The sequence below is a fragment of the Peromyscus californicus genome, unplaced genomic scaffold (genome assembly GCF_007827085.1).
Source record: "Peromyscus californicus insignis strain IS unplaced genomic scaffold, ASM782708v3 Scaffold_10__1_contigs__length_136768540, whole genome shotgun sequence".
In the NCBI taxonomy this organism is placed as follows: Eukaryota; Metazoa; Chordata; class Mammalia; order Rodentia; family Cricetidae; genus Peromyscus; species Peromyscus californicus.
In genome coordinates, this window is record NW_026294391.1 from 102123295 (window position 1) to 102148635 (window position 25341).

The window sequence follows — 25341 nt, forward strand, 5'->3', positions numbered from 1 at the left end:
AATTGAACTCAGGTCTTCTGCAAGAGCAGAAAGTGCTCTTACTGCTGGGCCATCCCTCCAGCCTCTAGGAAGATAGGGCCAGTTAATGGATCCTGTATTTAGTTTTGAGGCTTCCATGGGCTTTAGATGTATCATATTCAACACTAGGGATAACACAAAATACTGGTGTGGAGAAAGTATAAGAAATAGAGCTAGGTATGTGTCCAGTGATGATCATTCTTGAAAAATATCTTAATTTTATTAAAATTCAAAGAGGGAAGTGGGTTTCTCTTTTTCGTAAGTGGCTTCTCTTTAAAAACATGGGGCCCAGGGTGTCTTGGAAGAGTCCTGATGACTGACATTAAAAGAAATGAAGTCTTCAGTTAAAGTTAACCATAACTAAAGCTATTGTCACCAGAACAGCATAGACATAGAATTATGATTAAATATACCTAAGTGGTTGTGCTGTTTGCCTTAGCCTCTGCAATATTCTCAGCCACCTGGGTGAAATGGAGGTAGGGAGCAACTTTTAAAGAAAGGATCACAAACTTCACCCAGACCCCAGAGCAGTGGACCAAACAAACCTAAAATGCTCTACAATGTTCTTAGCAGTTTCTACTCATTTTCTTTTGCTGGATCCCATTTTGGCTTCAAGAGTTATATATGTCTGGGAAACTGACACTGCAAAGTTCTGCCTTGTTCCCTGCCCTGATGCTAAGGGATAAATATAGATCTCAACCACTACAGAAATTTGGCCGGGATTCCAAGGGTGTGTGTATGAGGGGCAGTGACTGATGGGGCCACTGTGACATGTGGCCTAGAAAAATGCTTCTTTATATCCAAGACCCTCTTTGGAATAGGGAGGGTTAAAGCAGGAGCATTGCATCTAAAATTTAAAGGCATAATACACATTTTCAGGAGTTCATGAACTGGTCCGGTAAGGAATATTTTATAGGTGGCTTAGAGAGTGTGGGGAGAAGTGGGTAGGGAGAGCAAAGGGAATCTTCCCTGACACCCTAGATCCTTTTGCATGAGATCAGCCTTACGAAAAAAGCAAGTTATTCTTGGACATCTCCCCTCACCCTAACTCCCACCCACGCCCCACCCCCTTGCACACACGCTGATATCCAACTCTCAATTGAGAAGAATATGACTTAAGATTTCCATTGAGCCCATCATATTTCTGGTGGGGGAGAAGGGCAAGGGGTGAAAAGGCACATGAAGGGGGCGGTGAGTTGCTCATCCTCGTGACCCAGAATATCTCCCCCTCCCTCTAATGATGAGCTTGCTTTTCCAAAAGGGCTTTCCTTTGATTCCAGGAAGGAGCCAACCAATGAGAGCGGAGCATGTTAGATTATTTTGGGGAAGGGCTCGTGCCAGCAAGGTTCACTTTTAGTAGGCGCCAAGTGTCCCCAGCAACCAGTGTCTCCTGTACCAGCACAAGCTCCAGAGCTCTGCAATACTCGCCTGACTCTGAGGCGTCTTGGCCCACTGAACAGCCATGAGAAGGCAACTCCGCTCCAGAAGGGCTCCGGCCTTTCCTTATGGTTATCGCTACAGACTTGTGAGTCTCGGGGAACCGAATATTTTGCTGCCCTTTTTAATTGGTTGGGTTGGGTGCTGTGTAGACCTTGGATTCTGGCTGCCTTGCCTTGAGATTAAACAGGAATAAACGAAGTTTAGGAAAGCCCAGACTTTGGAGGAAAGTGACTCCCAGCATCCCAGGGCACGCTAAATTGCTGAATGGAAGGAGGTCTCCCTCTCTTTGGTGGGGACAGAGATAAAGGAATGAGAAGATACCAGGGGATAAGCTTTATCTTAGAAGTGTAGAATATGAATAGACCTTTGGCAGACCGGAGTAGAGGCTTCACTGCAAGAAATTTGGCCAGGAGAGAAGGGAAAAAGAAGAGAAAATGTAAGGCGCTGCCTGGCCAGCTGTTCCAGTCCCTTTGGGTGGTGGCTTTGGGGAACCAGCTGCTCTTTTTCTAAGGCAGAAATTCAAACTATAGCTAAAATCACAGAATCCTTGAAAGGAACTGGAAGGAAGGCTAGACATCATGTCCCCAGAACCCCTCGTTATGTTGAAGGAGGCTGCTGGTGGTAGCCTCGGTCTGAAGGTAGCAAGAGTGCCAGATTGACTTAGAAGTTAGTGGGAACCCCAACATGAGAATGTGCATCTTGTTTGTAACTTGTGCTCTTTCCACTGTGTTTCTGGTATACAACCTCTTGAAGATCCGGTCCACCATCACCCATTTCATCACCTCATCAACACATACATCCACACTCGTCCACATACACCTACACATCCCTTCCCTAGCACTGTTTACTTCCAACTTCCCTTACAAATGCATTTGGTCCAAATGTGTCTACGTTTACTTTGCTCTAAACCATCAATGTGTTTGTGTATATACACCACTCTCGGGAGGGGGATTCTGAAACCCAAGAAGATGATTAGATGAACACCAAAGAAAGCAAGGCATAAACCATTTTTCTTTGCATATGGTCACTTATATGCCTAAAGAATTAAGGGAAAATTGTCAAGAACGAGCAGAAAAAAAAACATCAATATAGTTCTTCTAACTTCATGTAAATCACTAAGGGAATTTCTCAGCACTCTGGTGTAGAATCGTTTTAATACCTGCAGTTTCTTTCCTCTTAAGACCAGTCAGGGTCTATGGAGTATATATAGCTGCACATTACTTGGTTTCTTTTTTCTATGTTCAATTGGTAAAATTGTTGTGTTTAATTTCAACTATTCATCCAGAAGTTTGGATTTAAGTGCCACAGGGGATCTTGCTCTTTATAATATCTGATCAAGTTAAAATAAATCATTTGATGCAATTGTATGTGTAATTTTTTTCCTTTTAAATTAAGCAGGCATTTAGACGTTTGCATGATGTTACTAAATTTATCCTTTGGGTCATACTGCTTGTTTGTATATTTGTTTATATGTTTATATATTTAGATTGCTCAAAATGGAGCTACCTTCTGTCCTTCAGGCTTCCCTTTTAGGGAAACATGAGGGCCCCAGCACACACCCACTACCATATCTGAGCATGCTCACACTCACTATCACATGAGGGTGGTGCCACTTTAGGAACTGACAGAAACAGAACCTTGGAGATGAACGTCCTCATCGCCAAAGCATTTCCTACCATAGTGTGGCAAATAATTGCATAGAAGTGCATTTCACACAGGATTTCGTTTACACGGAGCCTTTGGGAAAAGCCTGCCTTGCACAGTGTGACATTTCCCTATCCCTGGAAGCAGGGAAGAGGAAAAAGAGATTTTGGGTTCCTGAAATAAAGCTCAGGTGGTAGGATTCTGTGAGGGAAAAATAAGCTCCAAGAAGATTAATTCTTCCTGGGAGGATAAGACTTTAATGACAGCCATTTTAATAAGATTATTGTGAGAGCACATAGCTACAAATAAAATAAGGCTGTGGCCATGGTCAGCTGCTTCCTCTGTAGAGCAGAGGTGGTAATCAGGCACAGGCAAGAAGAGAAAGTCGTTCCAGAAATATAAGGGGATTTGAAACCCTTCCTGATGAAATGTCACATTTCAAATCCTGTGAGAATTTGGTGCATGGGTTTTCCAGGGACCATGATGACTAGCCAATCTAGTATGTATGACTTCTGAGGTTAAGGACGATAAAGTCTGTGAGAATATTCTTCCAGAGTCCAGACAGTAGCGCCGAGAGTATCCCCTGAGTACTTTGCTGTGGGCTTCACACTGTGAGTAGACCACAAAATGTTAGGAAATGTGGACCTTCTACCTGTGTGCTCAAAACCTGATTTGGGAGATAAATGTGAACTTAAGTTCTCACACTAGTGAAACATTTAAGAACGTGCATCAATTCATTTAGCATTGAATGATAGGCAAGGTTGATTTTCCTAAGCCTTCTACTGTGAATTCATGTCAAAGTCAGAATTCCTTGATTATAAGCACCTACATTTCAGGAACACAGACTCTAAGACATTATCATGTTCATAAATCTGCTAAGCCACTTCTAGCCACTTGTGTTCAGTGTGATGGAGGAGAAACTGTGCAGAGTATCAAGAGACACAAGTTCCGAGACTGTCAACTCTGTCATGGATTTGCTGTGTGGCTTTGGCCAGATCTTCTCCCCTCCCTGGAGCTCATTTGGACAATCATAATTTGGAAGCCCCCGTAAGTTCTGATATGGTATGTGATGTGGAGCTGTACGTTTGAACAATTTAGTGAGCAATTCAAGGGTGCTTGTAATCATGAGCTAGAGAGCTCTGGGTAGACTAAATGCAGAGAGCAGAGATTTGTCATTCTGTAACACTTTTACTGATTCTGAACAATCTAATATGCTCAACTCTCTGTTAAAGGCAGCATGGGTAGCTGAGTGCCCTCTAAGTGGCCTTTGAGGAATCGGGCAGGAAGGGGGCAGCACAGAGTCCATGGCCTCTAGCATTTGACACATCCAACCCCAACAGGTGCACCAGCCCTAACACTCTTCAGACTTGGACAGCACAGAGAAGGGAGGGTGGCCTGATTTTCTGCTGTTGCAGTAAGCCTTGGCAAACTCCCAAAGAGCAAGGGTACAAGCCTCCAGCCTTTATGTCGGAGGCATGTGAAATACCACCGGCGACATGTGGGTTTTTCTTTTTTTTTTTTCCTTTCTTTCTTCCTCTCTTTCTGGTTCGTTTAACTTTCTTAAAACAATTCAAAGATTACTGTTTCAAATCTCAAGTACTGGCTGTAATCAATCGACAAATATATGCTGAGTACTTATTTGTGCCCAACTTTTTAACTAAGCTACAGGGAAAAACAAAGGAAGTATATGTTGGGATTTCATCTCTCAGGGGGTCTGTCCATCTAGCTTAAGACAGGAAGCAGGATCTAAGTCCTTGTTTTTGTTAGGAAGGCCTTGGAAGTTTTGAGGAGGGGACAGAGGTTGGCTTCTCCTCTTGATATCTGTCGGAGCCTATTTTTAGATGCAACTTAGGATGGTGAGGTCAAAGCAGCTGAAAGTGTACAGAGCATTAGGGACAAAGCTAGCTTGGGCTGGGAAGTTGCCATCATAGGCCTAAACGTCCAAGACTACTCGGCCCTTCAGTGTGAGCTCAGCTCAGTCCTGATAGGTCAAAATTAAGTGGGAGGCCAAGGCCGAGGACAGAGCCGTGACATGAGATATCACAGAGGAAGAACCTACCTCCCCAACATTGAAAGGAAAATTTAGCACTGCTGTGGAAATAATAGTGATTCGATATGAGCTGTAGAAAGGATGCTTCCTCCAAAAGAACGAAGAAAGAGAATCCACCCCTTGCAACAATGGGCATTTTTCTGGGGATGTGGCAATTTGAAAGACCTCCAATTATTGAGTTGTTTCCATTTCTTTCTGGCTGGTGTGAAATGCCATGAGGATTGTTTTTTTCACAGAGAGGTTTGTGTCTTGTCCCTGCTCCAGGATGATCAGGATGAAGTAAATCAGAACTACTTAGCAGATGAGGAGGAGGACGCAGAAGAAGAGGCTCAGGTGATGATGGTGCCTGGTCTGGAGGAAGAGGAAGAAGAGGAGGAAGGAAAAGAAGAGGAAGAAGAAAGGGAGGAAGAAGGTCAGGGTCAGCCGACAGGCAATGCCTGGAGGCAGAAATTGCAGATCGTGGCTGAATATCTGTGGGACCCAGAGAAAAGGATGTCTCTGGCCCGAACAGGTCAGAGTCGCAGTAAGTCCCATTCATCCCAATGCCCCAGTCTGGTGTCCTTGACTTTTGATGTGGTATCCAGAGCTCCTCGACTGTACCCTGGATGGGTTTGTTTGTTACAAACTTCTCTTAACATTTCACTGAAAGACACCAATGACTGGTGACATCCTTGGACCAAGGACAGATCAGATCCATCAGAAAAGCCACTAAATAGATGAACAAGAGTGACTGAAATCTACTAGTCTCAATATGCAATATAAAATAACACTGAGAGTGAGTTGAAAGAGCACAGGATTGTTTTTCACGTCCCAGTCCTGTGGCTTTCTATGCATGTGACTATAGGCTCATCATTTACCCTCTCTCTCATAGCCTCGGCCTCCCCACATACCAAATGGGAAGGCAGGAAATTCTGCTTTGCCTCTTTAACAGAATCAGCATAAGACTACAGTACAGGGTGAAACCCATAAGGTTGAAAGGAATTGTAGAAGACATTTTTCAGACTATGAGAGCAAGCCCCTGCTAACCTGACCACGGGTATATAAAGTCTTATCAGTTCACTTACCAGTGTTCGAGAAGGCGAGCCCAGAAGCCTGTCCAGACCCCAGCTTGTGAGTGCTTTATGCGTCCATGGTAGATACAGAAGAATTGGTTTTAAAGAGATCATTGCCAGGGACTAAGGTTGAGTTTCCTTGTTGATTGATCATTGATAGAATTTCATATCTTAGCTCTTTCTCTGTATATCACATGTTGTCACCATTTTTACTTCACAAATTGCCCAGAAGTCCCTTCCCAGGGTTCTACTCACTTCTCAAACTATTACTGTGGAGCCTTCTCCTCAGAAGATTTTGTGGGTAGTAAAATTCATACTTGCCCCATTCTGCACAGCCCAGAAAAAGAAAAGAAAACAGCTGTTGATTCCTAACTCGGTAAATCCATAGGAGGAAATAAAAACCAGTGGGTGCCATGGATAAAGTACTAATGCCCTGCTGCCAAGGTCTAGGTTGTTGAATTTGATGGCCATTCCTTCCGAAGGCCCTTTTGGCTAAGAATGGTCTGTTTTGTAGTCACTGCTGCTAATTCTGCTCAGTTTCTGTGAAGTAGTCAGCGCTATTTCTTGGAATTAGGAAGAGCAGGTGTGAAGGCTCTAAACAACGCCCATCTCCCATTGCTCTTCCTCAGTTCCAAGCCCCACCCCTGCCCATCCCTGGAACTGTAACTAATGTGCCATTTAAGGGACATTCCAGTGTTCTGGAAGCTCCAGACAAACGCTGGCCTCGCATTGGAGCTTCAGAGGGGCACAGCTGTTTCTTCCTTGCCTAAAGAGGCCTGGAAAAACAGGCCTTGGGAAATGCAAGTAAGATTCTGGGAGGGGGGAGGGCCCCATACTTTAACCCTTAAGCAACCATTGGAACTTCACCAGCTATTGTCCATCTAGATTGCTCTGGTCGATGCCAAGCTGTGGGCCAACCAAGAGCGATGAGGCAGGAAGGTTCACATACTTGGGGAAGACATAGCCATGCGGATGCTTCATTGTGGGCTGCAGCCAGACCCATGGTTCACAGGTCTTAGGCTAGCCCAGCAATTCAAACACCTGTCAGATTGTCCCTGGGCAAAGGGCAAGTGTTCACATGATGCCTACGTCATGAAGTGCATGTATTACTGACAGCTAAGTGACCAGAATCCTGACAAGAATCATACAAGGTAATAATATTATTATCCCACTTTACAAATGCAAAAACAAGCTTAGAGAGGCTGAGGAACTTGCCTAAAATCACACAGTAACTAAGTAAAGGACAGTTCTAGGATTCAAATACCGGAATTCATCCTCTTGCCAGAAAGTGAGCTATCTTCATGACTTGGAACAGTGAACAAGGCCCTCCCTGACTTGTAAGGTCTCAGTAGATTGGCTGCTTTGTTGGGTAAAGAGTTGGGAGAATGAGCCCTTAGTGGTCTGTCCAAGCCTGAGTGGGGGCTATTCAGGACAGAAACCTAGAGGAGGCCCCAGGTGAAGCTGTCTATGTGGAGGAGGAAGGATTAGAGAGATTGGTGAGTTTCAATGGGGGCAGTGCTTGCTTTTGCCTGAGGGGAGGTGAGAGACTAAACTATCACAGTCTCAAGGTCACCTCTCCCCAAGCAGAGCCAAGGGAACTCATTGCTAGTGCCATTATCTTATCTATAGCTTTCTGGCCCACACATGTTAAGGAGGAAAGAAGGTATTGCCAAGGGAATAAACCTGTGTTCCATTGACTCCCCTTCATGCATGAAACTGGATTTCTTTTTTTTTAATTTCATTTTTATTCACTTTATTTGTTTAGTTTTTTGTTTTTGTTTTTGTTTTGGTTTTTTTTTGTTTTTTTTTTTTTTTTTGGTTTTTCGAGACAGGGTTTCTCTGTGTAGTTTTGCGCCTTTCCTGGACCTCACTTTGTAGACCAGGCTGGCCTCGAACTCACAGAGATCCGCCTGGCTCTGCCTCCCGAGTGCTGGGATTAAAGGCTTGCGCCACCACCGCCTGGCTGAAACTGGATTTCTTGACCCCTGAGGATAGCTCTGGGCTGTTGATCCATTCGAAGGATGGGAATGGGAGAGGAGAAGTGGAGGCAGAAGCACAAGACACACCCCTTTAGGATAGCTAGTGAGCAACAGGCAAGAACCATAGACACACAGACATGGTTGTTTCTTCTCTGGGGACTCCAGCTAAATCAATGTGGCCATGTTCCAGTTCCGCTTTAGTTCCTCTTACACAAATGTAAAGGGTCAGTTCCATTTCCAGCTGGATTACTACAGTCAGTCTCTCTTTCTCTCCCTTCCCCAATTTTATTTGGTCCGTGGTTCAATTTAAAGATTAACATTTGAACTAATTTTGGGGTACAGTGAAGTTGTGTGGTTTTTCCCAGTTTCTGGCTCATGATTCCGTTCAAATCATGTCACTTCAATGAGTGAAGCCAAATATGTTTGCCTGAGAGGTCCCCAAGGAAGGCTAGAAAAGAGCTCGGGGCTCACGCTCATTTGCCTCACCCTGTGCTACATAGTCCTGGGGCAAACATAATCCTAATACAACCCGCAGAAGGGCAATTCATACAACTGTGCATCTGAGCTTATGGCAATAATAACAATATTAATATAGCAATAATGATGGATGCCATTTATAGAGCACTTAGGATCTGCTAGGCAATGTGCCATGCTGTTGATATGCATTATTTAATGCTTATTTAATATAGCAAGTACTATGCTACTGTCCTTGTTTACTAGATGAGGACACCGAGGCCCAGAATGGTGAACATCATATCCAAGATTAAACAGCCAGAAGTGGTAGAATCAGGATAAGATTATGAAAAGAATGAATTTCAGATATTGTCAAGGATACAGATAAATATATGTTGTAGAGTCTACAACTTTCCCAAGTTCACTTACAGCAAGTTTTCAGTGATTAAGTACCATTTCCTCCTACTGTCTCCCCATCCTTCATTAGTGTTCTCTTTGGAAAGAAGAGGCACTTAAACTTTGCTAAGGATGAATAAGACTTTAAATAAGTAGTCAAGGATAAGCCTTGATTAGAAGTAAGTCCAGTGGAAATGAGTCAAAGCTTTGAATTCCAGATCATGTGAAAAGAAATGCTGTTTTTCAACCCCTTGCAAATATCTATAATCACTTAAACCAAGTTGCTAGGTTTCTTCAGGACACCTGCCATAATGAATAGCAAAGAATGATCTGTACTCAGGACATCAGCCATGGCCCAGAAGACTCCCAAGCAGTTTCCCCTGTTGAAGTCCTCTCCCTTTAATCTTGTTCATAGTCATCATGTGCTCGACAAGATTTTCCACTGGAGACACTGTAAAGGGAAGTTGCATTCAGACCCCTGACACAGTCAGTCTTTACCAATTCCAGATAGACAAAGTCCAAAAAGAAAGGATATCCTGAATCTGCCTGGGTTGATCATGGTTCAGGAGTTCAGTGGGAAGGTGGGCCTTATTGGCAGGCACTGACTACTGTCATCTCAATTGCTCCACAGGTCTGATTTTAGTCATTTACTTCTTCTTCTATGCCTCGCTGGCAGCTGTGATCACCCTATTCTTGTACATGCTGTTCCTAGCCATCAGTCCCTACATGCCAACCTTCACTGAGCAGGTGAAACCTCCTGGTGAGTGTGCCCAAATGCCCTGCATTGTCAGAACTCTCTGGACAGAAAGCTGCTTGCACAGCGTGTTCAGTCTCAATTAACTTTGGTTCTTCCCGGTAATGACTTAGAGATTCAATTATTAAGAGGAAAAGTGAAATGGTACTTGGCAAATTATGGTCCTTTTCATTTTGATTGCCTGGGGGTGGTGTCATGGGAATCTATACAGAAAAAAAATCCAAGAATGGGTTAATATATCCAAGACCTATTTTCATTGCCAGGAGTTATGATCAGACCCTTCGCTCATAGCCTTAACTTCAACTTCAACGTTTCCGAACCTGAAACTTGGCAGCGTTATGTGATTAGCCTAAATGGTTTTCTTCAGGGTAAGTTCCCCTGAGTAGAAAAGTAGTGGGTGGGAATCCAAAATTCAAAATCCATGTGGCCTGGATTCAGATTCAGATACATCAGATTCAGTCACTCCTACCCATCATGGTCCTGTGTTGTTCTGCATGCCTGCCAGCACCCTTTACAACATTTTTTAAAACGCTCTGATTGAGTGTTGTCCAATGTGAGCTCTTTAAGGCACAGAGCTTGTTTTCTCTTCATGAACACCCTACAGCACTTAGTTAAATCCTGAGCACATCCAGGTGATCATCTTTCTAAGTGATCTCTTATAAAAGCTAATTCTAGAGGGAGAGAACGGTGAGGAAAGGAGAATGTCCTCCAAGAGCTGCAAGATCCCCGCCTCCTGTCCTTTCTCGGGGTAAGAGAAGTCTGGTGATGAGCTATCTTGAAGAGGGAAAGTAGGTGTCTTTTTTGTAGCAGCAATTTAGAAAGGAGTCACAGGACTAAATCTCTGACTAGCATTTTGATCTCAAGTGTTTCGAGAATTCTTGTGTCTGTAATGTTCTCAGGTACACTTTCCGAGACAAATGAATGGCTTTGTCTTTCACTCTTTGACAGCTAAGACAGTGGTAGTTTGGGAAGTCTGTGGAACCTTTAGGTGAGAGCAGCTCTGGAGAAAGTGAGTCACTGGGGGCAACCCTTGAGACTTTAATAGCCGGCCCTCACTCCCATTCACTCTCTTCTGCTTCCTAAGTCTGGATGCAGTGTGGCCACCCAGCCATGTGTTCTCCATCATGGTGGACTGTATCCCTCCAGAACTGTAAGCCAAAACACCTTTCTTCCGGAATTTTCTTCTGTCAGGATATTTTATCACTGCTACAAATAAGTACCTAAGAACCCCAACTTGGAAATGATAGCACATGCCTGTAAAATCAACATTCAGGAGTTTGAGGTAGAAAGATAACTTGGACTTGGGAGTTCCAGACCAGCCTGAGCTATATGGGAAGATAACTATCTCACAATAAATACATAAATGAATACCCTCTTGAAGTTTGCATTATTGCACCTAAATATTGTGGCTAGGGACACTTAGCTAGGCTGCTTTGGGTAGCCTGGCCTGGCTGAAATGGGATGGAGAAGTGAAGGTAGCTAGTAGAATATACACTGATTTATTGGAACAGTCCTTTAGTATGAGCCTAAAGTGTTAGTCTTAAATATGTACATTTTGTCCTTCACCTTTCACCAGGCATAATAGAATCCTTTGTCCTCAGTTTTTAAATGAGAGAAAGGGGACTAACTCCGTCATAATCTCCTGGCAGTGGAGTCAGTTTGTGAACCCACATGGTGTTTGCTACTCAAAAGTGTTAGCCTGGGGTCTGCAGCATGGGCATCACACAGGTGTTGATAGAATCTCAGACCATACCCCATAGCTATTGAACCAGTCTCCATTTAAATTTTTTCAAGTGATTTGTATGAACTTTGAAGATTGAGAAATGTCATGTTTCCTAACTATACTGGTGCCATTTAAGCGGGAGTTAAAAATTCAGTCTTGTATTAGTAATGCTCAGTGCTATTTAGGATGAAACAGCTTCAGAGTCGGCACCTGTAGAATGACAGAGCTGGGTTCTTTCTGATCCATGTAGTTCTATTTTGGGCCACAAAAGTATTTTGGGCATCTTAGTCAGCATAATGTCTTTCTTTAAAAATGCTTATGAGCTATTTCAAGTTTGCATATTGCCAGAATTTCTGCTGAGGAAATCCCTGCAATAAGATAGTGGATGGGGAAATACCAATTTTGACCCGACAGTGAAGGCAGGGAACAACAGGAAGGCATTGGGTTACTTCTGAAGAATAGATGACGTGTGACTAGGGAGATGGCTCAGCAGTTAAGCACTTGCCACTTGCCAAGCAAGCAAGAAGACCAGAGTTCAGATCTCCAGAATCCACATATGCGGTATGGATTATGGGAGAGAACCTATAACTCCAGCCTCAGAAGGCAGAGACATGGAAGGCTGACTAGTGAGACTGGCCATATTGTTGAACTCACTGTTTGATTGACATATCCCTGCCTCAGTAGATAAGGTGGAAGAGCAATCCAGAAAGATTCCCAGCATCAATCTTGGGCCTCCACGTGCACATGGGTGTGCCCACACATGCTATACACACACCACATACATAATACATACACATGAAAATAAGAAAAAATAGAGACAATATGTCTCTCCCAAAAGGACCAGTATCTGAAATAGCTATCCCAGAGCATCAGTTTCACTCCTATGAGGATGGGAATGCTGCAGTAAATGCAATAACCATGTCACATTTTTAATGGAACTACATCAAGAAAAATGCTGAACCATGTGAGTGCAGTTCCTATTTTAAAAGTTATTATTTGAGCATAGCTCTTATTCCTTTAAAAAGATTAAAACAAATCCTTGAATTAAATGTAGTTCAGTCAAAATAAAAATAAAAATGTAGTCATACTTGGTGTACATCTAAAATTCTCTAAGCTGGGAACATAGTTTAGTGGTAGAGCATTTTCCTATTATGTACAAGGCCCAGGACTGCAAGCAAAATTCCCAATAGAGGGAGATAAATAAAGACAAAACGGTATCTACATGTGAAAATACTGTAATGAAACCTACTTTTGTATACTAACTTCAATGAAATTCAATATTTAAAAGTCAAGGAATTTTAAGAAATAAAATAAAACGACCAGTTACATCTCAATAACATTATATCCAAGTGACAACCTGTCTAGATGTGGAGACTGCAGTCCTTTCTGAGTTTTACCTCTGGTGGGTCATAGGTACAATCTTTTCTGAAAAAGTGAGCAACTTCAGACATGACAGTATGTCTGGTGCAAGAGGGTTCACCAAGATCCACCATCTAGAACGATGCAGTGAATTTCCAAAGCCCAGTGTTAGGGAATCCGAGGGCTCAAATAGTGAATACACAAATAGCCCCGGTTCTCTGTCTGAGATGTGTTGCTCGGACAAACACTATATTCTATGTGCTGCTATAAAAGGCCCGGAACCCAAAGTATCTTAGAGCAACCCTCACTGGCCCTCTCTCGGCGACCCTAGAGCTGTCATCGGTTTCTAGCTTTCAGGGTAAACTACCCCTTTGCAGTGGGAACTTGCCTCTTAGAGGCTGAGGGGTTGTTGGGTTTTCCTCTTCCTCTCCCTCCTCTTCTCTCTGCTTCCTCTTCCATATTCCTTCTGATCCCCCACCACAGCTGCCTGTCCTAGACCTCAAAGGGAGACATTTCCTAAGTTGAACTTAAGGAATTTTAACCTAGAAACAGCCTCCTGACATATACTATGCCTTGATATGATACAGTCCCTCTTCCAAAATCTACTAATAGAGGTCCATTCTTCTCTCAGAAGAGAAGGGATGGCCGCTCCAACTGTGCTGTTTGCCATGTCCACAAGGAAATAATGGGAAATAGAGAAAAGTTATAAGATGATCAACCTATAATCCTGAGATGGACATTTGAAAGTTCTGAGGAAAAGAGAAGCAATGGATTATACCATCAGGTTGGCTGAGAGGCAAGAAGGCTTCCTAGAGCAGTGGTTCTCAACCCGTGGGTCACAACCCCTTTGGGTATAGCATATCAGATATCCTGTATCTCAGATATTTACATTATGACTCACAACAGTAGAAAAATTACACTTATGAAGAGGCAACAAAAATAATTTTATAGTTGGGGGTCACCACAACATGAGGAACTATATTAAAGGGTCGCAGCATTAGGGAAGTTGAGAAGCACTGCCCTAGAGGGATGATGCTAGGAATAGCCCTCGGGTACCTAATACCAGTCTGCAAGGATTAAGGCAGAACAAGAGGACTTCAGAAGGAGCACAAGTGTATGTGAGGAAAGAGACTTAGAAAAAAGCACTGGAAGCGTGGGCTTCCCTTCTAGCACCTCTCTAACATGACCCTTTGCCACCCACATATGCTGTAGGCTATAATGACAGTCTTCAAGAGGAAATGAATGTAGATTGTCCTCCGGGACAATACTTCATTCAAGATGGAGATGAAGATGAGGACAAGAAGGCCTGCCAATTTAAACGCTCCTTCCTGAAGAATTGCTCTGGGCTGGAGGACCCTACTTTTGGATACTCTACTGGACAGCCTTGCATCCTCCTCAAGATGAACCGGGTATCTTAGCCCTTGGGATCTGTTGGTGATAAATGGATGAGTGTGGTAGGAGAGTGTAGAAAACACATGTCTGTTGGACTCTGGTATTCATACACTGCAGGTTTGGCCGTTCTTATCCACAGCATCAAGCATGCAAACAACCAGACAAACTGACCGATTAATTTTTTCCTGAGCATTTCCTATTGTCATTCTTCTTTCCCATACACAAAGCTGCCCCTTGAGGGCCACTAGTTGAATGTAATGGAGTGTGTCTTTAATCTCAGCACTCAGGAGGCAGAGGCAGGAGGGTCGCAAGATGCAGGCCAGACTGTGTCTCAAAAATGAAATGGGAGTGTCCTGAGATGTTTGGAGCACAGGGTTGACGTGGGGACATGATGGAGAGCAATTCTCATGTTTTCATATCACTTAAAAATGCACTGTTCCAGGGTAGAGAGATGTCTCAGTGGTTAAAAGCACTGCTGCTCTTCTAGAGGACCTGGGTTTGATCCTCAGCTCCCACATAGCAGCTCACAACTGTCTGTAACTTGAGTCTCAGGGGAGGCAACATTCTCTTCTGACCTCCGCAGTCATCATGCATGTACATGCACATACATGCAAGCCAAACACCCATTTTGCAGGATTTTTTTTTCTATATATGGACCTAAAACACAAATATATCAAGGAGCAAGCTGGGCTATGCAACTTTGAAGTTGTTTGTAACATTTCTGAAAGAGGGAACAGATGAAATTTATGTGTGAGGAATGATAATCAAAAGCAGGAAGAAAAAAATCCATGTTTGCTGTGAAATCTGTTTCTTAAAAAATAAATAAATAGGCCTGGGGGTGGTGGCACATGCCTTTAATCCCAGCACTTGGAAGGCAGAGGCAGGTGGATCTCTGTAAGTTTGAGGTCATCTGGTCTACAGAGTGAGATCCAGGACAGCCAGAGCTGCTACACAGAGAAACCATGTCTTGAAAAACCCAAATAATTATAAATAAGTATAAACAAACAAACAAACAAACAAATAAATAAATAAATAAATAAATAAATAAATAAATAAATAAATAAATAAATAAACAAACAAAGCAAACACTGGTTTTCTTTCACCAGATTGTAGGCTTTCGTCCTGAGCATGGAGATCCTGTGAAGGTGTCCTGCAAAGTTCAGGTAAACTATCCTTTTGAGTAAGTATGGTTAGCACTTTTATTTCAGGCAAACAGAGATAGTTCTTCTGTTCCAAAGACTTCTACATGGGTGGTGAGTAGGAAAAGCATTAGTGTTTTTCACAATTATTCCTCCTTTTAATGCATTAAGAACTTATTTCCAAAAAGCATTCAGTGTGTGTGTGTGTGTGTGTGTGTGTGTGTGTGTGTGTGTGTGTATGTGTGTGTGTGTGATTTACACCTGTGAAAGCCAGAGACTGAACCTCAGCTAGGGGCCACAGCAGGGAACAACACTGTGCCAAGACATTAATTGGGATTCTGTTTACACTCTTGCTTTTAGCTCTAATGGCTTGTTTCTTTGAACTAAACAAGCAGCTTTCATTAGAGTCATTAGTCCCTGATTTTAAAACTGAATTTCACATTTTACAGCAATGACCAGTGGCACTGGGTGTTGCAATAACAAATGACTACAAGGGAAGTATAAACAGAAGTCCATTAATATGCTAATTAACTGTCCTTCAAGGGACCATTAACTCCTATCTCATCTGCACCAATTAGCTCCTTTGTAGGCAAAAGCCCTCGATCTTGGCATTGCTTCTTAAACAGGCAGTAGCTCCCTTCTGTTCAGTGACATCATCTGTATCCCCTAGCCTTGGACAGTTGTCTTGCAAACATTGCAAAAATAGTCATTGTCAGAACTAGGAATAAAGTAGACAACTCTAGTCTTCACGGGGGCAGATCAGAAAACAGCAAAAGACAGTACTCACGCAGCCACACTCAGCAAGTGTTTATTGGTCACTTGTTATATACAAGTGTTTAACTAGCTGTTGGGGATGTTGAGGTAAACATAACTGAAATCAGGGCCAAGAAATATTAACAGGCAGAATGAAAGGAACCATGGGGACACAGAAGAGAGAACGGTCAGTTCCACGTGGGAAGTGGTCATAAGGAAGATGAGCTTCATCAGGTCAGACAACATTTGCCAGCAGAACAAGGTGAGAAGAGAAGAGCATTCGTTCTGTTCAGATGTACGTGTGTGTGCATAAAGTCACATGTGGGATATGACTACAAACTAATGGAATTGATCCCACAGGCCATCATTAAAGATGAATTCACTCGCTTTTGAATATATGAATAAGTCATAGAGAGCAACGCAGTCTAAAGTAACAGCAAGTGCTGTGCCACTGAGCCATATCCCTAGCTCTTAATCTAACACATTAATTGGGCCAACTTCTATTTGCATTTCCCTAATGTAAGCTGTTCATTTTCCAAGTTATTATATACCGAGCCTTACTGAGAATGGTGCTTTTAAAAAATAGAAATATTAACTTGAATACACTTTTTAAAAAATAATCAATACTGGCCAAATCCATACCCACTTGTAGCAATCAAGCAGGATGTGGTAATAACCAAAATTGAACTATAGGGTGCACAGTGCACAGTGTACAGCATATTGTCTATAATATATTGACAGAAGTGATCCTATGGCCCTAATGAGTAATTGGGTAGTAGAGAGAGATACACCCTTTGTCCATATGAGCCCCCAGACTGCCCCTGCTTATAACAGCCATAGTTCCTGGGCCCTCCATTACCTGGTGTGATGTGATTAAGGGTAGCCCTGTTTAATTATCCCCACTATTTTGTTCCTCTTGGCTTACTGTCTGAATTCTGTGTACCGTGATTAAGCAGTACAGAGAATGTGGACAGAAGCATGAGTTCAGGTGAGCTAACTACAGACTGTACGGCTATGCATCAGGTTCCTGTGGGGTTGACTTCCAATAGAACTGAACCTACAATGAGGACTTAGGAAATGTCCCCTAATGTATATCTGCTTCAGCTGCAAAATCCAAGGTGGGGTACTACACTGTTTTTTGTTTTTGTTTTTGTTTTTTGTTTTTTGTTTTTTTGGAGATAGGCTACAATCACAGGCTCTTTCTAGAACAGCACCAAGTACTCAAAGGCCTTTCAAGCCCTTCTGCCTAGGACCCAAGAAACCAGAACAGAGCCATACAAAGAAACTTTGCCCTCAATAACCCAGGCTTTCTATATGATTATCTTTGAACTGTAAAGCCAAGGCATATTCATATCCTGGAAATGTTTCTCTGTGGACAAGTCAGTGTTGAGCTCTACCCAATTCTGAATTTAGGTTTGGGATAATTGGTTGAGAGTCACATAATAATTTTTTTTTCAAGACAGGGTTTCTCTGTGTAGTCCTGGCTGTCCTGGAACTTGCTCTGTAGAACAGGCTGGCCTCGAACTCACAGAGATCCACCTGCCTCTGCCTCCCAAGTGCTGGGACTAAAGGCGTGTGCCACCACTGCCCCGTTTACTAATTTTACCTGAGTAACCCAACATCTTACATCTATCTGCTTTTGCTTACAGAAAGGTGATGAAAACGACATTCGATCCATCAATTACTACCCAGAGTCGGCTTCTTTTGACCTCCGCTACTACCCTTACTATGGCAAACTGACTCATGTAAGCTGTATCCTTCTTTCTCTCTCTTTCCTAAAGGGCTCAGAGACAAAGAAAGGGCTGCCTGGGATTTGAGAGAATTAGGGAGCAGTGATAGTAACAGACAAATGAGTAAACTATAATGGGAGTGCGGGAGGGGACCCCCCACATTCCTAACTACTACAGATCTTTTCAAATCCAAAAGACTGTCATATGTAGTCTCATCTAAGCACTTCAGTTTTCAGATGAGAAAATTGGAGCTCAGAATGGGGAAGAGACTTACCCAAAATCACACAGCTAATTAGCAGCAAAGCCAGGAGAAGGCAGATTATTAACAGTGTGTTAAATGTCCAAGTGATTACACATACCTGTGTGCCAGTGCAGGCTTCATCTCCAGTATAGGATCTTGAGGTATATTAGTTCTAGTTTGATTTATGGTCTGTTGGCCATAAAATCAAATCATTCTGAGTCAGAATTGGCTTCCCCCCAGAGGATAGTCAGACATCTTGACACTGACTTATGAGAGAGCCATGTAATTTCTCCGAAGCAGGGAAAGCATGTTGGTTGCTGTGATCATTTGTGACTTGGCATCATGAAGTCTGCACAGTTCCCTTTGCCGAGGTTATCCTAACCTGCCTTGAGTCGCTGACCACCACCACCACCCCTGCTGCCATCTTGGCCCATTTAGAATTCATTGTTCTTTTGCCTGCAGGTTAACTACACCTCCCCTCTGGTGGCAATGCATTTTACAGATGTGGTGAAGAACCAGGCAGTGCCTGTCCAGTGCCAGCTGAAGGGCAAAGGGATCGTAAATGATGTCATCAACGATCGCTTTGTGGGGAGGATAATCTTTACCCTGAACATAAAAACCTAGGGACTCCGGGGGGCCACTCCCAGCAGTTCTGATTCTGTTTTGTGTTAACCCTGGTAGCCCCTCGATTCCTTTTTCTTCAGTTAAGACACAGCCAGATGGACGCCTAAGACAGCAGATCATCTTTCCTTGCCTTTGACGTGTGTATGAAGTGATATTTTGGGACCTGCTCGGCTTTTTCTTGAAGGTCATCTCTCCCGATGACAAATAGACTATATTAATTTCCTCTCCTTCCCTCAAATTCAAACCTATTCTTGCTGCTAGAAGTCTCACTATATACACAAACAGTATCTGATAGCCTTCACCATTCTCAGGACACTATCTATCATGTTTTCTAAAAATGTGTTGGTTTTAGAGGTAATATTATTCCCAGCCAGGTGGGTATTCTAACCCCCGCCCCTCCCCACCTCAACTTCAAAACTGCCTTCTAAGGTCTTTCCTCAAAAACCAACACCAGACAAACCCTGACTGTACTATACCTAAGCCACTCTCCCCACAGAACTTTATACGGGGCGGGGGGTGGGGGGCTTGAAAATTTGGCTGTCTCCCATAGGCAACTCAATACTGATTCAAGATTCCATTATTTCCCGCCAGGACAGCAGGCAATGCTGACAGGTTATTGATCTGGGCTAGAGATGAAGAGCTTCTGTGAGACTTTTGGGGCGGGGGGAACTGAGAAGAACTGTTAGTATAGGGGCGTGCTGCTTGTTGATTGCAAAAATTCTTGCAAACAAGTTTTTCTCAACTCCTAGCAGAAGAGAAAACATGAACAACCTTCTTTGGTCAAATCTTCTTAGGCGATTTGCTTGATAGTTGTGTGGTTTTTCGTTGAGATCAGCAGGGATGGGTGCCTTGACTCCCCAGCTACAACCTTGGGGATTTGAGATTAGGGTTCTCCAACCAACATATGGCAAGAGAGAAAGCTCCTGCCAGGCCTCCCTGAAGCCAATGCTCGTTAGCCAGTTTTGCATTTACTTTAAAAATCACATGAGGCAGATGTTTATCCAGGTTGTGGATCAGCCAAGTTGCTTTGTTTTTTCTTTGGCCATGTGACCATTCCAATTGCTTCTTAATGCCTCCACCAGGGGGAGGGCTGGAACAAAAAGAGGAGGCAAGCATTACAGAATAGCAGAGTGTCTCAGGGTCCAAAGCAAACTAAAATTCTACTTGAAGCTTGCAGAGTCTGAATCTACACTACAATGTTTAGTTTCTCCAAAAACGGGGAGCTGGAAAACTGATGGGGGAAGACAAGTGATGTATTATATGGGAATGCTATGGGGAACGTGAGGGCCAAGCTCTCTCCAACTGAGAAAGTAACAGAGGAAATTATACATTCAGAGCCATAAGTCTGAAGAAATCTCATGCTTTGGCATTTCTGAATAGTTCACATGAGAGCTCAGAGGAAAGGCTGGGAGAGTGAATTGCATGAGTATTCAGGGATGCTGAGTGACAGAGAGTCTTTAAAGTGTTTCAATCAGGGAATCTCTGGGAGCACATTTGCATTTTATCAAGAGCCCTTGGGCAGTAATAACATAAGGGGTGAATTGAAGACAGGGAAGACAAGACCAAGACAGGAATTGGGGGAAGGGTTTTGAGCTTGGCTAAAAACAATGACATAGTGTTATTGTTACTCGTGAATGGATATAAAAGAGAAAGAGATTGGAGAGGAAGTTGTTGAGATCACTTTGGACAGATTTAGCTTGTGGTTTCCTCTGGTCAGACACTGATGTGGAGATATAAACACGTGTAGAGTAGAAGAGAAGGAAAGCTGAGAAGAAAAGCAACATTTGGTTACGCGAACTCATTTAGGAAGTATTTAATCTTGGGAACTTGAGCTGGTTGAGCTTGGGAACTAGAAGACACGGATCTAGCTCCTAACATGGTGCTTTTCTCTGGGTTTCGTGGAAGAATGGACTGCTACTGCTCTTGGGGATGTCCCTTCCAGACCCCGTCTAAATCTTCTCCATAGACTAGAGAGGGGCCGACGGCATTTAATAAGCAACTGAAGGTGAGCAGGACAGCAGGGCTACATAACACACAGACACAAAGAACTGACTCCTCCAGACCTACTTCCTCAACAAGTTCAAGTTTCCTAGACAACAACTTGAGACCATTTCAAAGTGACCTCTATCAAATTCTCAAGATTTAATAACAAAAGAGTACACACCATCAGATCTGGAAAGGCTCTTTAAGGAAAGCAACCTGCATTGCATCTGACTCCAGGTCCAGTGCTCTTTCCACTCAGAGCCACTGCTTACCAGGAAGTACCATCTTTTGAAAAATCATATCCCAAACATTCTGAAATATGTCAAACTTGAGTTAAGATAGTTAACATTTCACAGGAATCCAACTACTGGTGCTATATTTTATACATAATACATGGTCCTGTTGGATATGTTTAACTATTAGATAAGAAATTAGAAATGATTTTGTCATGTGTGTTTCTCATTCAGTGGCAGATATCATGTCCACAGTTTCAAAAAAATATTGAAAAGTACTTAGACAGTTTGGGCTGTCATCTGGAACATGAAAAAATAGCTTTCTTATACAAAACTGGATATTATACAGAACTGGATTAATGAGTGTATTCATTCATGTGAGAGTCTAACTGTTCAATAAACTTCTAGTTGATTAATTTAACCAGGCTCCCATACTGTGCTGTACTAGGGTTTGATTTGTATACCATCTGTTGCAATGCACTTGGTTTTACTTGATTGTCAATGAGAAATAGTACTTCCACATGGCTTCATGGTTTTGTTCTTGCTATACTTTGTGTATAATTTTTCACTTTCCACTCCTCTAAAATGATTATTCTAAAGTAATCTTTCTTAGGCATCCATTTACTCGGGGTCTTCATGTAGAAAATATTCATATTGTTTTGGGAAATTGGTGACAACAATAAATGAAATTAAAAAACAATGTATGAGTTTTTCTTTCTGGATCTTATCGTTGGTTTTTCCACCACAGGGATATTGGGCAACAAGTCATATGGGGGTGGGGGGAAGCTTGACAGCTGATAGCCTATTAGTTCAAGACTAGTTTTCTTCTTAATATTGTTTTTAACTCTTAGGGTTTCATCTATAGAGACATGAAGCTAAAGCTGTTTTATTTGAGGGCATTTCTCTTTCCAGTATTCCTTCTCCATTTTCTCAAAAGATCACTTTGTCATAGCAGCCTTACCTTGTCACTTTATTCCACCTTTATTTTTCTAAACAGGAACTTGCTCTGTACCCCAAGGCTGGTCTTGAAGTCATAATCTTCCTGCCTTGTCCCCCATCATGGCCAGCATCTTCCTTTATCAAAGATGAATCCTGCAATAAATTGTTCTGTTTGTTTATATAGGACATGGGCACACTGAGTGATGCTTTCTGATAGGGAGATGGAAACAAGATCTAAATAGAAACTCTGAAAATGCTCAATGGAAGCCTAGATTATTATGCAATAATCATTTTGTACACTGTGAAGATGTGTCTTTGCCGAGGCTCCTTCTGATTGGTTTAATAAAGAGGTAAATGGCTAATAGCTAGGCAGGAGGTATAGGTGGGACTTCCAGGCACAGAGGGGACTCTGGGAAGAAGAAAGGTGGAGTCACCAACCAGACTTGGGGAAGAAACAGGAGATGCAACATGGAAGAGAGGTAACACCACATGGCAGAACGTGGATTAATATAAATCGGTTAATTTAAGTTATAAGAGCTAGTTGAGACAAGCCTAAGCAAAAGGCCAAGCTTTCATGATTAATAATAAGTTTCTATGTCATTATTTATGAGCTGGTAGCCAAAGAAAAATCTGACTACACTGGATAAGTGACTTCCAGGTATATCTGACCACACATAGTGTCTCTCAAAGCAAATCTTTCATGGACATAGCAATTAAAGACAAATATTCCCAGCATTTTATTCAACTTAAAGACTGGGCTACAGCAGGAATACATTATTGACTTGGAAGCTTCCCTGGCCGAAGATCTATTGGGTTGATGTGGCTTGATTTGGGGTGTATCAAGGAAAGGGAAAAGACATTTTCCTGTTCTTGTCTCTTCACTAGAGTCTGTTCTTTTATTGAGTTTCCCTTACAATATCCATATATATTAAAGTAATTCAGATCATACAGAAATGTGGTTTACACTGTGCATTTCTCCAGGCAGAAAAGTTTGGGAGAGGGAGAGACAGAGGGAGAAGGAGAAGGAGAATGTGTGTTAGGGGCAATGAAGGTAGACAAGATTGATGAATATGAAACAGGAAGAAAAAGAAGTGTAAAGACTACTTCACATAGTTCTTCTGTAGAGCAGAGGGTAAAAACATTTGATAGGGAGATCCAAAAGGTTTAAGAAGGACATGATAGGCTCCCCCTGGCAGCTTACTCTCCAGAATGTACTGCCTTACAGGCTTCTGGATGAACACAGCACTAATCAGAGTCCCAATAAGAGATAGATAGTAATGGGTAACTTGACAGTAATTGGAAGAAGGTTTAGTTAAAAATGTATCATTTATGGAAAGCATAAATGTTGGGAAATGCAAATAACACAGTAACCCAGCCTAGTAGGAGCTGAACGCTTGCCACTTCCTAGACCTCATGGTTCGGGGCAGGTGTGGCGTATGTAGAGTTGTCTGTCTGGAGGAGAGAAGTGGCTTCACTGAAGGGTTAAGAGAGCCTAAGTGATAGGTGATCACATAGGGAGAGGAAAGGGGAGAATACATAATCTTCTTCCCTCTATCTCCTGCTAGTAATTCTCCTCAGTCAGACCGCAAGAACAAAAATAGCAGCTATTGATGTGATTCATGCAGGTCAGCCTCCCCGGGAAGAATACAGCATGCAGAATGGTAAAGCGTGTATCTGGGAGATTAAAGAGCAGGCACCTAGCACAGCTGTCAGGTGGAAGTTCTGTGCGGAGATTCTTTGAAGCTTGCAGAATATAAGCAATCGCTGAACCAACTCCAGTCACAGGGTCAATTTTACCTTTATACTGCCTCCTTTCTGTGCCTGTACAGTCAAAAGCATTGACTTTACCATTGTACAAAGCTTTCCTCTGTTCCTTAGTATCCATTCTCTTCGTAAATGTTCCGACTTCTCTAATCCAGTATCCTTTGGTACATCATTTTGAATTGTTTTGCTTGCTCATGACAAAACAAACCAATGAACAACAACAGCAACAAAATCCAATTTTGCTTAAGGAAAAAGGGGACAGCAAAGTCTGAATATAATTTAGCCTCTGGTATAAGTCATGTCCAGAAACTCAAATATGTCATTAGGGACTAGTCTTTCTTTCTCCAGATCTCCCTTCTGCTCTCCATCATACTAGCATCATAATCAGACTCCACAATCAAAACAGGCTCACTTCTGGCAGAAAGCTTCCAGAATTACTAGACTATACCCGAAGAACTAATGGTACCTGAAAAGTGAAAAGATCTCTCCTGAAAGTTCCAGTTTAAAAGAAAAATTTGAGTTCCCTCAAACTTTCTATAGAACAGAAAGGGAATGAACACTAACATATTCATTCTGAGAGCCAACATCACCCTGATACTGGAAAAGAGAACTATATTTATTTTCCACACAGATGATGAAATTCTCAATGAAATTCTTATAAATTGAATCCAAGAACATATTAAGATCACATCAATGACCAAGTTTGTTTCATTCCAAGGATGCAAAATTGTTTTACAATATGTTAATCATTAAGTACAATTCAACACATAAGAAGACTTAAGGACAGAACCCACCGAATCATCTAAAAAGACCTTGAACAAATGGCGCTGGAACAACTCCATGCAAAAGAAGACACTCCATACCCCTTACGCCATATAGAGAAATGGATCCAAGATCGAAGTAGAAGAGTTTGTAAAACACCTGGGTGGTGGCGGTGCACACCTTTAATCCCAGCACTCTGGAGGCAGAGGCAGGTGGATCTCAGTGAATTCAAGGCCAGCCTGGTCTACAGAACTAGTTCTGGAGAGCCAAGACTATGCAAAGAAACTGTGTCTCAAAAAACAAGTTTGTAAATCTTCAAGACCTTGGGTTTTTACAAAATGATTTCTTAGGGCTGAGTGTGGTGACTTAATCCTATAAATTCTAGCTCTTAAGAGGCTGAGGCACAATGGCCATGAGTTCAAGGCCAGGCTAGACTATCTATCAAGACTGTCTCAAAAGAATCAAAAGATAAAGTTTTTAAAATATGGTACCAAAAGTATAAGTGGCTAAGGAAAATCTCTGTGCTGTCAAGAAAGTAAAAATATCACTCATAGATTGGAATAAAACACTTGCATATTATATGTTCAAATAAAATGGAATATCTCTACTATATTAAAGACAACTCAACTAAAGATGTGTGAAAAATCTAAAGAGATGTTTCTCTAAAGAAGATATATAAATGAATAATAAGCACATAAAATGTTAAATATCATTACTCATTAGAAAACTGACAATCAAAACAATGACAAGATCTATGTTGATACATGTTATCCATTTTGAGCTGATTTTTGTGTACAATGTATAAGAAGGGTCAAATTTCATTTTTTTTCTTACAAGTGGATATCCAGTTTCCCCAATACTATTTGTTGAAAAGTCTATTCTTTCACTAGTGCATGTTCCTAGAAACAATGTC

At 42.2% G+C, this 25341-nt stretch overlaps 1 protein-coding gene across 2 annotated transcripts; it reads left to right on the top strand.

The window, feature by feature from the left end:
• Nucleotides 1-1480: 1480 nt before the first annotated feature.
• On the top strand, nucleotides 1481-18878 carry Atp1b4 (ATPase Na+/K+ transporting family member beta 4). Of its 2 annotated transcripts, none has more exons than XM_052746919.1 (8): nucleotides 1481-1543; nucleotides 5417-5675; nucleotides 9664-9792; nucleotides 10050-10154; nucleotides 14081-14277; nucleotides 15367-15423; nucleotides 17802-17897; nucleotides 18586-18878. In XM_052746919.1, exons 1-8 carry the CDS (start codon nucleotides 1481-1483, stop codon nucleotides 18745-18747), a joined length of 1068 nt encoding a protein of 355 aa, XP_052602879.1. In that variant the 3' UTR covers nucleotides 18748-18878. The 2 variants fall into 2 exon arrangements, with proteins under 2 accessions (XP_052602879.1, XP_052602886.1); XM_052746926.1 differs by having other exon boundaries at nucleotides 5417-5663.
• The last annotated feature ends 6463 nt before the right edge of the window (nucleotides 18879-25341 follow it).